General features: G+C 65.0%; 1 protein-coding gene across 2 annotated transcripts; it reads right to left on the bottom strand.

The window, feature by feature from the left end:
• Positions 1-1,024: 1,024 nt before the first annotated feature.
• Positions 1,025-16,489, bottom strand: VPS33B (VPS33B late endosome and lysosome associated). Of its 2 annotated transcripts, XM_075007289.1 has the most exons (23): positions 16,012-16,450; positions 14,926-15,006; positions 14,406-14,467; positions 13,757-13,806; positions 13,331-13,398; positions 10,073-10,118; positions 9,664-9,758; positions 9,269-9,373; positions 7,921-8,017; positions 7,734-7,811; positions 6,684-6,757; positions 6,167-6,253; positions 5,966-6,056; positions 5,667-5,741; positions 5,228-5,292; positions 5,100-5,154; positions 4,962-5,008; positions 4,425-4,557; positions 3,980-4,053; positions 3,206-3,307; positions 2,516-2,591; positions 2,324-2,440; positions 1,025-1,897 (listed from the first exon to the last, which is right to left on the bottom strand). In XM_075007289.1, the coding sequence occupies exons 1-23, from the start codon at positions 16,105-16,107 to the stop codon at positions 1,818-1,820; spliced, it is 1,854 nt and encodes a 617-aa protein (XP_074863390.1). In that variant the 5' UTR covers positions 16,108-16,450; the 3' UTR covers positions 1,025-1,817. The 2 variants fall into 2 exon arrangements, with proteins under 2 accessions (XP_074863390.1, XP_074863391.1); XM_075007290.1 differs by lacking the exon at positions 1,025-1,897 and having other exon boundaries at positions 2,318-2,440; positions 3,292-3,307; positions 16,012-16,489.
• Between the last annotated feature and the right edge of the window lie 164 nt (positions 16,490-16,653).

Below are 16,653 nucleotides of genomic sequence, written 5' to 3'. Positions count from 1 at the left end.
GGCGGCCGCGCTCCGCGTCCTTCTCCGCCGTCCCGATTCAAACTCCCCGCCCCGGCGGGCCCATTGGCTCTTGGGCGAGCGCACGTCACAACTAGCCCCACCTACAACCGCCGGTGTGGCCACGCCCCCACGCCGTGACACGAGCGAAGATTGCCCAGCCGTCTTCGGCGGGTCCCCGCCCACCACCGGCCTCTCCAGCCAATAGCCAGTGAGCTCCTGGAAGCGCTCAGCCAATGAATAGGCAGCGATGAAACGTGCGAGGTTACCCCTGCCTCGACGTGCTCACGTGACTATGCAGGCCCGCCCCCGGCTACACGTATGCAAACGGGACGAGGGCGGGCACAGTAGGCGCCCCGCCCCCTGTCCCAGGCGACGTCCCCCCCCTCCCCCTCAAACCCACAGGTCCCCACCAGCCACAGGGGCTCCCCCTCTTCCATGGGGTCCATCCCCTACCCTGGGGTCCCCACTGCTCCCCCAAGGTCACAGGGTCCTCCCCCAGTCTCCCTCCAGGTCATGGGGTCCACCTCCCTCCCAGCCAAGCACCGGGAGCAGGCAGAGCGCAGCTCAGGCCCCTGCAGGAAGGTTGGGCTGAAGCCCAGCCCATCCACTGCCCCACTCCTCCTTGAGGGCCCATGCCTGCCCTCCATACCCAGCCTCCTCCCTAGAAGCTGCCCCAAGACCCCCTCCTGCCAGGACACCCTAGGGCCTTAAACCACAGCACTGAGGTGCATGGGGGTTGGTGCTCCCTGCCCCCAGCTACATGCAGGGTTAACAGCACTTCCCTTCTCACTGCAGCAATAACTCCATTCCACAGGAGAGACAAGAAAGGAGGGGAGCGGGAAACGTCACCTCGTCCAGGTCCTTGAACTGTGGCAGGGCTGAGTATTATCTGCGGCCCAGCCTGCCAGGGCTGCAGAGAACTCCAGCTGAGGGTACCCTCCAACACTCAGTGGAAGGCTCCATGCAAGAAACAGACACCACAACCAGCCTCAGGATTAAGCACCACAGCTCATTGGAGACATGCTAACTACTGGGTCTCTGCTCTGTGGTTAGACAAAGCACTGAAGCCTGACCCCATGTATTTTATATGGTACAAATCAATGCAGCACTAATACATGCTTCTGCCGGTGCAATCCTTTACGTTATTCAAATCCCAGAGCACACCGGCCAGTCTATTCTGCCCCTGCTTGGGCCAGCAGTCCACACAAGAGCCTCATGGGACTGGTGCCACATGAGACATGCAGTCCTGTGAAGTGAATGAACATGCACTCAAAACTCCAGGAGGAATGCACTTCATCTGCACTTGTGATTCCAGCAGAGGCCAACTCCCCCTGCCTAGTTAATTTCTCCAGTGACAGAGCTGGTAACAGTTCAGCACGGTGCTGTTATTTCACTGACGACCCAAATGCTGACAGCTGTCCGGGGACAAGCAGATAGCCCAGAGTGGGAGGCAGGGCACAAAAGCCTAAATAAGAATTCAAGAGGCAAGTGAGGTCCCGTCACCAGCCAATAAGCCAACAGCAGGAGCACCAACAGACCAGGCACAGGGCTAGACCACCCCGGTGCCTGCAGCATGCTAGCGACAGACACCCCGGGTCTAGGAACAGAGAAACAGTGTCTCCCTCTTCTAGCCTTCGCAGAAGTGCTCTCCTCTCTGTCCGTTTTCACCCCAGTCCGCAGCCTTCAGGAAACCCAGGCGGAGCACATGATAGGATGGGCCCTTTGTCTCCCCTGCTTGGGCTGCTGCTGTCACAGTTCATTGTCCCATGTCTGTAATGCCTGAGCCAGCAGCATCGCAGGGCTGCGCTCAGCCTGCCTCACGCCTTCGCCTCTGTCATGGCCTCCATCAGTCGGGCGCTGTTTGTGATGGCGGTCGTCAGGAATATGAACTTGTACCCTGAGCAACCCCAAGAGGTGAAAGGAAAATGGATGAGAGCAGAGGCCAGGAGAGTGAGGCTGCAGCCAAAGCCCTGCCACCCCCTGGCCGTGCCCCCTATGCACCAGACACAGCACTGGTGTTGACGGCGCCAGGCACCTGACCAGGCCGAAGGCATGTGATGGGTGCTTCTCAAACACCCATGTGCTGGTTTGCACACACGGCAAGGAAGGCTGCACCCCTTTGCACATGGGCCAAAGCAGGAAGGGTGGGTGGGCAGTCCATGGCTTTTAACTGCCTTGCTTTACTATGCCACAGCCTGGGAATTGGCTACTATGGCTGGAGCATGAATCGCACAGGCAGCGCTAACTCAACAAGTCCATGCTCAGGGGGTCAAACTGTGGGGCCATTTTTTCCCCCACAGGAACCCAGTGCCCCAGCTGGTACCTTTCTCCTTCCCCAGGAACCGGAGAGCAGAGATCTCAGAGAAGGTGCACCCTCCCAGGAAGACTGCTAGGATGACGGGCTGGGCCTCCCAGGCAGGATTCTCTTCACCAGCCAGTTCTGGAAGGAGTAGAGGAGGATGTGAAGTGGCCCCCCAAGCCTCCCAGCCCCAGCAACCACAGGAGCAGGCATTACCTGTGGAGGCAAATTCACTGCCATTCAGCAGGCGCACCACCTCCTCCAGGCCCAGCCAGCCCTTGCGCTCCAGCACCTAAAGAGAGACCGGTAGGCGACAGTCTGTCAAGGGCAGGGAAAGCAGAAGAGCACCAGGGCAATGGGAGTGACTTGGGCCCCGAGCTGAACAAGAGATCAGATGCCAGCCAGGGCACTGGGCAGGAACAGCAGGCACAGGATGAGCAGGCAGGTGCCTCACCTTCCTGGGAGCAGTGGGCTGATGCTTCTAGCCCATTCAGATCTGGACAGGGCCATCCCAACCAGAGGCACCTGTGGCCTACGGAGCAGGGAGAGCTGCAGCAGCATCGCTGGACCCACGGGGCACCCTGGGGCCCGAGGCATATTTGCAAAGCAGACTGCTCCCAAGGAATTCAGAGCGCCCTGTGCTAAATGCAGGGAGTGCCGGGGACCACACATGGGCAGCTGTTGTCCCCCAGGCTGGGGTCAGGATCCCGCCAAGTTTTCCATCCATGGGCGGAACACATTTTACCATGTGCACTGAGGCATGTGCGGATGTTCACCACCAACAGAAACGCTCTCAGCTGTGGGGCTCTGCTGATCAGCTGGGTGCAACCTGACTCTCTCCTGAGTGGCCATCCACACACCCAGCTTGTGGAGAACGCTGGCTGGGGAGCTCACAGACGCACTCACCTGTTCCATGATCTTGCAGCTCAGAGGGACATAGGCCCCACTGAAGACATAGGCCATATCTCTGGGCACCTTCAGGTTGTACTCACCATCCACCCGGGGGATCTGGAGAGACAGGCACTGTGAGTGAGCTGCAGTGCGTTCCCAGAGCAGAGGCTCTGCTCTGAAGCACCCCGGGCAACTTGGCTGCTTGGCTCTAGTGAAGACCGAGAGCCAAGCCAGACGACCCTTGCACTGTTCTGGGAAGGCAGCAGACCGGAGCCCTGACAACCTTCCACAGCCAGGGACTACCACAACTCGCCTCTCGGCTGTTCCCTGCCACCCCAGGCAGAGGAAGAGCTCCAGCCCCGAAATCACACAGGCCTTCCCAGGTGACAGCTGAGGCCTGAATTGTCTCCAGAAGCCCCTGGGAAGCCAGGCCAGCTCCTGGAGCGCAGGCACAGCCTGTTCACGCTGCCCCACTCCACAGGGCCTTTGCATTTTGCCAACTTGCATCTTCCAAGGATTCAGCCCCCAACACAGCTCATGACCTCGTGCTGCCTAGACAGGGCCAGGCCCATGGCAGAGAGGGAAGGCCACAGACTCTTTTAACCCCACAATGAGAAAGGGCCAGAGCCACTGCTGCTACCCCAGATCCCCAAGGGTTCCACTCTGCCGCTCCCCTGCACAGGGCTGGTCAGAACCAGAGGCATGTAGCCAGGGCATCTAGAGCCAGTGATGTTAAACCCTCACTGACCCCTTCACGCAGCACAGCCAGCGACTCCAGAGGGAACCTACCAAGCCCAGCTTCTTGCTTATGCCTCGGAAGTTGTTCTTCCTGGCCAGAGAATTAAAAGCATCCGTGAGTTTCCCTGCAAATGAGACAGACAGGTGGGCTGGAGCTGAGAGCCTCAGGGCCCCCACGAGCTCAGCTGACCCTCTCCAGCTGGAAGAGCTGGCATGAGGCATGCCCTGGGGAGCACCGCTGCAGGGCAGTGTACAGGCAGCCAGGGGCAGAGGTGGAAGCCTGCAGGGCCTTCTCACCTTCCCCTGCAAAGCAGAGCAGAGCCGCTCCAGTGTGACCCAACAGTGACAATGAGTGCCTCACTGGGCTCTCCTCTGCCCTGCCCTGCCCGGGAGTGGACACCCTGGGGAATCAGTCTAGCGCCTCCTGCAATTCAGAGGCAGGAGGGCTCAGCGCTCAGATCCGCCCCGGGGTGCTGCAGGCAGAATGGCCCCATACCTGCCGCTCGGTCAGTCACCAGCTTGCTCACTTTGCTCTCCACAGCCGTCAGAGTCTCCCCTGGGGCCTGCTCCACCAGCAGCCCCATACGCTTGAGGTTATGGAAGGTCAGCAGGTGCTCAGGCCCATAACTCTGGCACACAAAGGAAGAGGAGGCTCAGGCCAGAATTCAGCTGCCAGGCTCAATGAGCACAGTGCAGCATCCAGCCTGCCGGACTGGTGCGCGGAGCCCCAGCCTGCTGATCTGGGATCACAGCACCCGGGACAGGTGAGCACTCGGTGTCCCAGAGAGGGGGTCAGTCTTGCCACAGCCTCAACAGATGGCACACAAGGGCCAGCACGAACACAACACACAAACAAGCGCACACTGCTGCACATGGGGCTGATAGTCAGCCCTGAAGGAAATCGGCCCAGCTAGAGCCTTCCAGCAACAACAGGGGAGTTACCCCCCAACTCACCTGCTGGGGCATCCCTACCGCCAGCACACCCCCTCCAGATACACTCTTCCCATAGCCCCCCTCCAACACCTGCACTCACCTGCAGGTACTGGGTTTTCAGGGAGCGGTAATCCTTGGGGACCAGCCCTATGGGGGGTTGAACAGAGGGAGAGCTGAGTGCAAAGCCCCATAAGCAGGCCCCCCGCCGGGTGCCCCCCTTCTCCAGCACTGAGCTTACCATTTTCCGTGACTGACAGGAGGCACATTAAGCGCAGACTCTCAGTGGGGGAGACCTGCACAGAAATGGGGGCGGGTGAATGAGTGGCCAGGCGAGCCCGGCCCAGCCCATCCAGCCATGGCGCTCACCTGCCGGTCTATGTGCTCTTCTATGTAGCTGGCACTTTCACGGATGCCAAACCCCTCCAGAAGCGCTACAAGGGAGGGAAGCAGTTAGCCGAACCCTCAGAGCAAACCCTGCGCTGCAGGGCCTGGCCAGAGCTGACAGAAGCAGAGACCTGGCAATCACAGCGACCTCCAGCAACCCCTCCCGCCGCCCCCCAGCTCAGGGAGGGCATTGCCTAGTCTTCCTCACCAGCCCCTTGGGGGAAGGAAGCGCCCTCCAATGTCCTGTCCCCCAGGCTGGAGCAGCACGCTCAGCCGTCAGCAGCCTGCCAGCCCGCGTGTCTCTGGGTGGCAACCAGCAGTCCTGGTGCTCCAGAAGGAAAATGACACACCGCCCTGTGCCCCGCCAAGGCAGAGCTCTGGCTGGCATCAGCAGCATGGGGCTGCCCAGGGTCCCACTCACAGTGCTCTGTCTTAAGCAGCTCCTGGAAATCCTGCTTGGTTTTCTTCTTCATGATGGACTCGCAGGCTCCAATATCTGCAGCGCACAGATGGGAAGTGAGTGTGAGATTGCTGCACAGGAGCCCCTGGGCCAGGCACTCCGTACCCAGAGAGACGCCCTCACATGCCAGCAGGCTCTAGACTGGCTGTGGCCATCTGCCCTGCTTCCCCAGCCCTCCCCGGCAGTAAGGACAGATGTCCTTAGGTGCCTCTATCCCCCCACTGCTTGCCCTGCTCTGCAGCCAACAGCAGGGTACCTACGCAGGCTCAGCAGGCGGTGCTCCTGCTTCAACCCCTTCAGCTCCTGGGAGACAAAGTTTTTCATTTGCTTGATGTCCATCTCGCGGCGGCGCTGCAGAAGGACAGTACGTGAGCACTGACAGGGCAGAGTGTAGGACCCGGGCCCAGGCCCGGGCCCAGCCCCCAGCAGCTGGCGCAGCAGCTCAGGGTCACCACACTCACGTCATACTGCGCCTGCAGGTTCCGTGCCTTCTGACTCAGGAAGCCGAAGACGTTGGAGAAATGCTCGTTCCGGATCTCACTGAACACCTGCGCCAGAACGCACACAATGGGCCAGCCTCTAGCCTGGGATACCTGCGCCAGGCACACAGCACATATGGCCGGCAGCCCAGCACTCAGCGCTCACTTGGCTGGCCCCCGGGCCTGAGCTGCACCTGCAGCCAGCAGGAGCAATCAGAAAACTGCCAGCAGCTGAGCCACCAAAGGCTGCACGTTGCAGGCTGGGACTCGGCCCAGGCAGCTGGAAGGGATCACACCCCCCGGCCCCACAGGGCAGATCCCAGGAGGCTGGAGATCACACACTTACAGAGCAAAGCCAGGCCCCACTTCTCCAGTCTCTCTCCCCACCATACCTCCAGGAAGCAGCTGCCCGGCCCAACCCTGTCCACCAGGCTGGCAGGTGACAGGCTAGCAGGCCTTGGCAGGCAGGGCACAGGCCGGGCACATCAGCTGGGCTCACCTTGTCCTGGGCATTGAGCAGCACTTTGAAGCTTCTGTCAGAAGAGGTGATGTCTGGCCCGAAGTCCACGCTCCCTGCCAAGAGCAGCGTGAACAGTGGCAGTGCCCAAGGCCTGCAGCTTTCCCTGGGACAGGCTGTTCCATCAGCCACCCACCTGGGCAGCCCCAGAGCACCATCTGAGCTCCAAGGGGAACCCTCCCCAGGATAGGCCTGTGCAGTGCCCACCCCCTAATGCTGGCTTATGCCTCCCTCCAAGGCACGTGGGGCAGCCCCACTGGAGAGCGGCACCAGCCGGGGCACTGTGCTCTGACCCGTGCGTCGCACTGAGCACCCTACCTGCGCCCAGAGGGGACCCAGGCAGACACAGGACTTAAGGAAAGCAGCCGAAGGAACTTCTCCAGAGCACAACACAGCTGACGTGCCAAGCCCAGGTCCCTGCCAGAGGACTGGGGAGACCCCTGTCAACACCCCACCCCGGCCCTCTCCCCCCGGTTGCAGAGATGCTGAGAAGGATGATGTCAGGCAGAGCTCTACATGTGCCTCCCTCCCCTGCAGTCGCACCACCCTGCCGCAGGCAGGGCACCCTCGCCCAGCCACTGCCGTCTCAGCCACTGCCGTCTCAGCCACTCGCTCAGCCACTGCCGTCTCGCCCAGCCACTGCCGTCTCGCCCAGCCACTCGCCCAGCCACTGCCGTCTCGCCCAGCCACTGCCGTCTCGCCCAGCCACTCGCCCAACCACTGCCGTCTCAGCCACTCGCCCAGCCACTGCCGTCTCGCCCAGCCACTCGCCCAGCCACTGCCGTCTCGCCCAGCCACTGCCGTCTCGCCCAGCCACTGCCGTCTCGCCCAGCCACTGCCGTCTCAGCCACTCGCCCAGCCACTGCCGTCTCAGCCACTGCCGTCTCAGCCACTCGCCCAGCCACTGCCGTCTCAGCCACTGCCGTCTCAGCCACTCGCTCAGCCACTGCTGTCTCGCCCAGCCACTTGGCCAGCCACTCGCCCAGCCACTGCCGTCTCGCCCAGCCACTGCCGTCTCGCCCAGCCGCTCACCGCACTTGACGCGGAACGTGTCGTCCACCAGGCCCTCGTACACCACCTGGGAGCAGAGCGCCGTGACGTAATCCACGTCTGCAACGAGATGCACCAGTGCGGGCTGCCCCCGCTCACTGCCACAGGCCCAGAGCCCCCTGCAGCCCCAAACCAGCCCCCCACCACCCATGGGACCCCTCTCCCCTACCTCTGTCCAGGAGAAAGACGTGGCTGATCTCAGGCCTCCTGGCTTGGCTGCCACCCTCGCTCTCCTCCATCAACTCTTGCAACACCTCATAGACCACCTGGGAGGGAGCAGAGGCAGCACATCAGCCCCGAGCACAAGAGCCAGCCAGCCCCGGCTCCAGCACCCCTCAGCCCCGACGCCAGAGCACATCAGCCCCGAGCACAAGAGGCAGCCAGCCCCGGCTCCAGCATCCCTCAGCCCCGACGCCAGAGCACATCAGCCCCGAGCACAAGAGCCAGCCAGCCCCGGCTCCAGCACCCCTCAGCCCCGACGCCAGAGCACATCAGCCCCGAGCACAAGAGGCAGCCAGCCCCGGCTCCAGCACCCCTCAGCCCCGACGCCAGAGCACATCAGCCCCGAGCACAAGAGGCAGCCAGCCCCGGCTCCAGCACCCCTCAGCCCCGACGCCAGAGCACATCAGCCCCGAGCACAAGAGCCAGCCAGCCCCGGCTCCAGCACCCCTCAGCCCCGACGCCAGAGCACATCAGCCCCGAGCACAAGAGCCAGCCAGCCCCGGCTCCAGCACCCCTCAGCCCCGACGCCAGAGCACATCAGCCCCGAGCACAAGAGCCAGCCAGCCCCGGCTCCAGCATCCCTCAGCCCCGACGCCAGAGCACATCAGCCCCGAGCACAAGAGCCAGCCAGCCCCGGCTCCAGCACCCCTCAGCCCCGACGCCAGAGCACATCAGCCCCGAGCACAAGAGCCAGCCAGCCCCGGCTCCAGCATCCCTCAGCCCCGACGCCAGAGCACATCAGCCCCGAGCACAAGAGCCAGCCAGCCCCGGCTCCAGCATCCCTCAGACCCAACGCCAGAGCACATCAGCCCCGAGCACAAGAGCCAGCCAGCCCCGGCTCCAGCATCCCTCAGCCCCGACGCCAGAGCACATCAGCCCCGAGCACAAGAGCCAGCCAGCCCCGGCTCCAGCATCCCTCAGCCCCAACGCCAGAGCACATCAGCCCCGAGCACAAGAGCCAGCCAGCCCCGGCTCCAGCACCCCTCAGCCCCGATGCCAGAGCACATCAGCCCCTGACAGCAAGAACAAAAGCCGGACGCCGAGGCCCAGGAGCGGGCGACTGGATCCCCAGCAGTTATGTCGGCTGACAAATCCCTGCTCAGTGCTCCCGTGATAGGGGGCAGGCATTTCCCTGGCCCCTCTGGGTAATGCTCCCTGCTGGACGCACCTGTAACCATCCACCCCTCCGCACGGGGAGCCCCAGCCCACCGCGGATGTTCATACCAGTCCGCACAGCCCTGAGGGAGCTCCCAGCCCGGAGCAGCGGGGCCAAGCCCCTCGAGTAGCTCTCGTACCTTGGCACACCTGCCGATCCCATAGGTGCGCGTGAAAGGCCCAAAGAGGGCGTTCAGCAGCTGCAGCGCTCGCGCAACTGTGCTGATCCAGCGCTGGTCTCCTTCCTGCAGGGCCCACCGGAGCAACAGTCAAACCCTGCTGGCCCCCAGGATCTAAGCAGAGACTTGGACCCTCCCCACGGTGCAGCCCCAAGGCTCTCAGCCATGCAGGTGCTGATGGGGCACAGGAACCTCTTCAGCCCAAGAGACACCGCCCCGCATCTCCCCACCTCACTGCGCTGGCCTAGGGCAGCAGGCACAGGGCCTGGCCTTTCAAGTCCTGTGCCCCCAGCGCTCGCTCCCTGTGGCTAGGCTGCGGCGCTGTGGGGGCGGCTTCCCAGGCACCGCGCACTCACCAGGAAGGAGTCCCGCAAGAACTCGGGCAATTCCATGCTCAAGAGGTCGTCGTCCAGGGGCAGCAGGAAGAAGGCCCACTCGTCACAGCTCACGTCTGGGGGAGGGCAAAGGAGAGCAGAGCCAAGGCAGCTCGAGGGCTCTAACACAGCAGCCCCGCAGGCCTACCGGGAGCTATTCCCTGTGGTGCTGGAGCAGGACTGCCCAGCATTCTCCCCAGAACCGGGGGCGCAGGGGAGCCAGCGTTAGTCTGGGACTCCCTCGGGGGGTGTTCAGGAGCTCCAGCCCGTGCCCTGGGCAAACTAGCACACGGACTCCTGCAATCCAAGACCGCCCCCACGGGGACACGGGCACTCGGCTGCACAGCATCCCCCGCACCCCAGAGTGCCTGTCATGTGCCCCCCCACTCACCACCATAGACCCCCTCTTCCTCCAGCACCATGTCACACACGTAGAACTGCAAGAAAGGGAGAGGCTGGTTAGTGCCCAGACAGCTCCACGCCACAGCCAAGGGCGCCAGGACGCGTTCCACAGCAGTGCCTCAGCTGCTGCCCCTCCTGCCAGAGGTGGGTTTGGTGTGAAGCTTCTGGGCAGGACACTGGGCATGGGGCATCCGGGATCTGTGGGAAGGGTTGGCCGAGTGGGCAGGAGAGGACTGGGTGTGGGTGAGGCAGGACAGAGGAAAGGAAAGCTGTGGAGGCGCCGGGACACCAGCAGGTGCATTGAGGCTGAGCAGGCAGGATACAGGGTGAGAGAAATGGCGAGGGGAGCAGGCTGGGCCAGGCCAGGTTTGGTGGGCAGGAGAGTACGGTGTGGGACATGGGCCAGGTGTGGGGGTGCAGGCTGGATGGGAAGGGGAAGCCGGGGGGGGGCGGGGGACATGGGCCAGGTGTGGGGGTGCAGGCTGGATGGGAAGGGGAAGCCGGGGGGGGGGGGGGGGGTTCAGGCTGGATGGGAAGGGGAAGCCGGGGGGGGGGGGACATGGGCCAGGTGTGGGGGTGCAGGCTGGATGGGAAGGGGAAGCCGGGGGTGGGGGCGGACATGGGCCAGGTGTGGGGGTGCAGGCTGGATGGGAAGGGGAAGCCGGGGGGGTGGGGGGGAACATGGGCCAGGTGTGGGGGTGCAGGCTGGATGGGAAGAGGAAGCCGGGGGTGGGACATGGGCCAGGTGTGGGGGTGCAGGCTGGGTGAGAAGGGGAAGCCGGGGGGGGGGGGGACATGGGCCAGGTGTGGGGGTGCAGGCTGGGTGAGAAGGGGAAGCCGGGGGGGGGGGGACATGGGCCAGGTGTGGGGGTGCAGGCTGGATGGGAAGGGGAAGCGGGGGGAGGGGGGACACATGGGCCAGGTGTGGGGGTGCAGGCTGGATGGGAAGGGGAAGCGGGGGGAGGGGGGACATGACACATGGGCCAGGTATGGGGGTGCAGGCTGGATGGGAAGGGGAAGCCGGGGCGGGGGGGGGGACATGGGCCAGGTGTGGGGGTGCAGGCTGGATGGGAAGAGGAAGCCGGGGGGGGGGGGGGGGGTGCAGGCTGGGTGGGAAGGGGAAGCCGGGGGGGGGGGGGGGACATGTGCCAGGTGTGGGGGTGCAGGCTGGATGGGAAGGGGAAGCCGGGGGGGGGCGGGGGACATGGGCCAGGTGTGGGGGTGCAGGCTGGATGGGAAGGGGAAGCCGGTGGGGGGGACATGGGCCAGGTGTGGGGGTGCAGGCTGGGTGGGAAGGGGAAGCCGGTGGGGGGGACATGGGCCAGGTGTGGGGGTGCAGGCTGGGTGGGAAGGGGAAGCGGCGGGGGGGACATGGGCCAGGTATGGGGGTGCAGGCTGGATGGGAAGGGCAAGCCGGGGGTGGGACATGGGCCAGGTGTGGGGGTGCAGGCTGGGTGGGAAGGGGAAGCCGGGGGGGGGGGACATGGGCCAGGTGTGGGGGTGCAGGCTGGGTAGGAAGGGGAAGCCGGTGGGGGGGACATGGGCCAGGTGTGGGGGTGCAGGCTGGGTGGGAAGGGGAAGCCGGTGGGGGGGACATGGGCCAGGTGTGGGGGTGCAGGCTGGGTGGGAAGGGGAAGCCGGTGGGGGGGACATGGGCCAGGTGTGGGGGTGCAGGCTGGGTGAGAAGGGGAAGCCGGTGGGGGGGACATGGGCCAGGTATGGGGGTGCAGGCTGGATGGGAAGGGCAAGCCGGTGGGGGGGACATGGGCCAGGTGTGGGGGTGCAGGCTGGGTGAGAAGGGGAAGCCGGTGGGGGGGACATGGGCCAGGTATGGGGGTGCAGGCTGGATGGGAAGGGCAAGCCGGTGGGGGGGACATGGGCCAGGTGTGGGGGTGCAGGCTGGGTGAGAAGGGGAAGCCGGGGGGGACGGGACATGGGCCAGGTGTGGGGGTGCAGGCTGGGTGAGAAGGGGAAGCCGGGGGGGGGGGGACATGGGCCAGGTATGGGGGTGCAGGCTGGGTGGGAAGGGGAAGCCGGTGGGGGGGACATGGGCCAGGTGTGGGGGTGCAGGCTGGGTGAGAAGGGGAAGCCGGTGGGGGGGACATGGGCCAGGTGTGGGGGTGCAGGCTGGGTGAGAAGGGGAAGCCGGTGGGGGGGACATGGGCCAGGTGTGGGGGTGCAGGCTGGGTGAGAAGGGGAAGCCGGTGGGGGGGACATGGGCCAGGTGTGGGGGTGCAGGCTGGGTGAGAAGGGGAAGCCGGTGGGGGGGACATGGGCCAGGTGTGGGGGTGCAGGCTGGGTGAGAAGGGCAAGCCGGTGGGGGGGACATGGGCCAGGTGTGGGGGTGCAGGCTGGGTGAGAAGGGGAAGCCGGGGGGGGGGACATGGGCCAGGTGTGGGGGTGCAGGCTGGGTGGGAAGGGGAAGCCGGTGGGGGGGACATGGGCCAGGTGTGGGGGTGCAGGCTGGGTGGGAAGGGGAAGCGGGGGGGGGACATGGGCCAGGTGTGGGGGTGCAGGCTGGGTGGGAAGGGGAAGCGGCGGGGGGACACACATGGGCCAGGTGTGGGGGTGCAGGCTGGGTGAGAAGGGCAAGCCGGTGGGGGGGACATGGGCCAGGTGTGGGGGTGCAGGCTGGGTGAGAAGGGCAAGCCGGTGGGGGGGACATGGGCCAGGTGTGGGGGTGCAGGCTGGGTGAGAAGGGCAAGCCGGTGGGGGGGACATGGGCCAGGTGTGGGGGTGCAGGCTGGGTGGGAAGGGGAAGCCGGTGGGGGGGACATGGGCCAGGTGTGGGGGTGCAGGCTGGGTGGGAAGGGGAAGCCGGTGGGGGGGACATGGGCCAGGTGTGGGGGTGCAGGCTGGGTGGGAAGGGGAAGCGGGGGGGGGACATGGGCCAGGTGTGGGGGTGCAGGCTGGGTGGGAAGGGGAAGCGGCGGGGGGACACACATGGGCCAGGTGTGGGGGTGCAGGCTGGGTAGACGGGGGCAGAGAAGATGGAGGGGATTGTGGGTGGGAAGCACAGAAGGGGGAGGGCAGGTTGGCAGAAGACAGGTGTAGGAGATGTGGCAGGAGCAGAACACTGGCCCAGGTGGGGAGGGTGGGCTGGGAAGAAGGGGAGCAGCGAGCTGAGGATACTGCCACCCCTCTGGGTGTGAGGCTCTGTCAGGTTGGTAAATTTGCCTGGTTCCCAACCCCACCCAGAAAGGACAGTGGAGACGCTGCCTGGCATGGAGAGGAGGACCACACTCACCTTCTGGGGACTGAAGATAACCTTGTACTTCCGGATCCTCCCACCTGCCTTGTCAGCATTAACAATATCTGCAGACACAAGACTCCGCTTCCTTAGCGCCACCGAATACCCACAAGGCTAAAGCAGTGCCCAGTCTCCTGCAGAGCCTGAAGCCCCTACGATCTCCCGCTCCAGACAAGATCGCAGACTTCCAGCCATGCATTCAGCTTCTGGCTTTGAAACCTAAGTCGCTGCATCCCCAGATACAAGCACCCACCTCAGAAATGCCCTGTGCCAGAGCACCAAGCCCAAGGATTACCCACTGCCCGACTACCAGGGACAATAACCATCCCCAGAAGCAGACACCACAGCCTGCTAGCCAGCCCTACCCAGAAGGCACCCACATAACTGGCCCTGCGCTTACTTACAAGCAGCAGCTCCACTCACCAGCAATGTACTTCATGTTTGTGATCCGGGGCCGAACTAAGAAGCACAACCTGGAGTGGGAGAGGTAGAGACTCACCAGCCTGGAGGACCCAGCACTCCTGGAGCCTTGCACCACCCCCTCCCAGAATGCTGTGCTGGGAGCCCTTACCCCAGAGGCAGCAAAAGCACACCTGGGGAGGTTGGCAGCTTCCTGGGCTGAAGGCAGAAGATGGGAACACAGCCCCCAAACCAGCTGCCCGAGCTCTGCTTGTCACCCTCACCAACCACCCAGTATCTCCTGCCTGGGGTGCCAACAGACTTGCTGAGCCCCGGGCAAGGTTCCCGGAAGGGGTGGAGGATGGGAACTAGCCTCCCCCTGCCAGCCCTTCAGCACTGCTGGGGGCATGGGCCATTGCTCCTGCTCCCCGTGGCTGGTCTGCTCTCACGTCCCACAGCACTGGCTCCTGCCTTTTGACACTCACTCGCCGGCAGCAAACATGAGGCCCACACCCTGGAGCCCTCTCAGAGAGTCATGGCCCAGGCTGAGGCAGGCAGAAAGGGCACAGAGGAGAGGCTCCTGACACAGGCCCGCTGAGAGGAAGAGCCCCAGGCACAGGGCAGTGCAGAGTACAGATCACACGGAGACATGGGTGTCAGGTGAAAAACTCACTGGTCACTAGTGCTAACGATGGGCTTGTTCTCCACTTTGTAAAGCTTGTCCACTTCATGTTGCTAAGGACAAAGAGGGGAGGGAAGAAGGGGCAAGCGTTCAGACAGAGAAAGCTGCAGTAAGGCGTTCCAGAACCCCCCGCTCACAGGCCTCTGACTGTGCACAAAGGTAGACCCCTCTCCTCTGTGCATCACCACTCACGTGGCACTCTGGACGTAAGAACTGAGAACAAGACTCCCACTAGGGGCCAATCCAGGGAACTCTCAAACAACTCCGCCGCGTCCCTCAGGCCTGACCTCCCCCTCCAAAGTGCCCCCAGGCAGAACTCACTGCATCTGACCAAGTGGCTCTTTGCTCACCAAAGCTTACACTCCAAAAACCCGTTGGCCTACAGGGTGCTCCAGAGCTCATTGTTTTTACATTGGCAAAATCACTTCAACAGCTGCCCAAGGCACTCAGCCACCTCTGCCACGCCTGATGGCAACGTCCTCCCCAGGCGCCAGTGCCAGCTGGGCAGTACCTTGAGAATGGACACGTTGGCGATCCGATCCAGGGGGCTCATCAAATCGGTGTCAATGAACAGGTCCTTCTTGCCAGGGAGCTGAAGAGCAAACAGCAGCACTGTGAGAGCCAGGCAGTGCCAGCACTAGCAGTACAGCCTGGCCCACCCGCAGCCCCCGGGCCGCACCATGCTCCTTGCGTGTGCCTCCCAGCCCAGGGCTGCTCCTGTCCCTGCAACCCTGTGGCCCCCCCTTGACGCCCCATCCCCAGGCCGTACTAACCCCCAGGTGACCCCCCTCTCTGGCCCTATGGCCCCTCTGATCCCCCCCCCCATCCCCAGGCTGTACTATCCCCCCCAGGTGACCCCCGCTCCAGCCATACAGCCCCTCCGATCCCACCCCCGGTCCGCGGGCTGTACTTCCCCCCAGGTGACCACCTCTCCGGCCCTCCGATTCCCCCCCGGGTCCCCGGGCTGTACTACCCCCCCAGGTGACCCCCGCTCCACCCATACAGCCCCTCCGATCCCACCCCCGGTCCCCGGCTGTACTACCCCCCAGGTGACCACCTCTCCGGCCCTACGATCCTCCCTGGTCCCCGGGCTGTACTACCCCCCCAGGTGACCCCCGCTCCAGCCATACAGCCCCTCCGATCCCCCCCCCCGGTCCCCGGGCTGTACTACCCCCCCCAGGTGACCCCCGCTCCACCCATACAGCCCCTCCGATCCCACCCCCGGTCCCCGGCTGTACTACCCCCCCAGGTGACCCCCGCTCCAGCCATACAGCCCCTCCGATCCCCCCCCCCGGGTCCCCGGGCTGTACTACCCCCCCCAGGTGACCCCCGCTCCACCCATACAGCCCCTCCGATCCCCCCCCCCGGTCCCCGGGCTGTACTACCCCACAGGTGACCCCCTCTCCGGCCCTCCGATTCCCCCCGCGGTCCCCGGGCTGTACTACCCCCCAGGTGACCCCCTCTCTGGTGCTACGGCCCCTCCGGTCCCCAGGCGGTACTACCCCCCCAGGCGACACCCCCCCAGCCCTACGGCCCCCCCGTCCCCCGTCCCCGGGCGGTACTACCCCCCAGCTGGCCCCCGCCCGGCCGCGCTCACCTGCTCCAGCAGGTAGATGAGCTGGTCCCGCGCCAGCCGCTTGAGCACGGCGAAGTCCGGCCCGGCGGGCGCGTCGCTGCGGTGAGCCCCCGCCATGCTGGGCCCGGGCCCGCCGGCGACACGGACCGGGCCGGCGGCGCCCACTTCCGCTTCCGGCGGAGCAGCCGTACCGGAAGTGCTGCCGCCAAGACGCCCCGCCCCTTGCAACTGCGGGGTCCGCGAGCGCCGAGGCGGGGCCGGCTGCAGGGGGCGCGCTGCGCCGTGCGGTGCTGTGCGGTGCTGTGCCGTGCCCCGAGCCAGGCTGCGCCGTGCGGTGCCCCTAGCCAGGCTGCGCTGCGCCGTGCGGTGCTGTGCGGTGCGGTGCGGTGCCCCGAGCCAGGCTGTGCTGTGCGGTGCCCCTAGCCGTGCGGTGCCCCTAGCCAGGCTGCGCTGCGCCGTGCGGTGCTGTGCGGTGCCCCGAGCCAGGCTGCGCTGCGCCGTGCGGTGCTGTGCGGTGCTGTGCCGTGCCCCGAGCCAGGCTGCGCTGCGCCGCGCCGCGCCGTGCCATGCCGTGCGGTGCGGTGCGGTGCGGTGCGGTGCCCCGAGCCAGGCTGCGCCGTGCCGTGCCGTGCCGTGCCATGCCAGGCTATGCTGTGCGGTGCC

This window comes from Carettochelys insculpta, chromosome 12 (genome assembly GCF_033958435.1).
Source record: "Carettochelys insculpta isolate YL-2023 chromosome 12, ASM3395843v1, whole genome shotgun sequence".
Classification (NCBI taxonomy): Eukaryota; Metazoa; Chordata; order Testudines; family Carettochelyidae; genus Carettochelys; species Carettochelys insculpta.
Note: the sequence above shows the minus strand (reverse complement) of the source record. Positions and strands in the feature narration are given on the sequence as shown.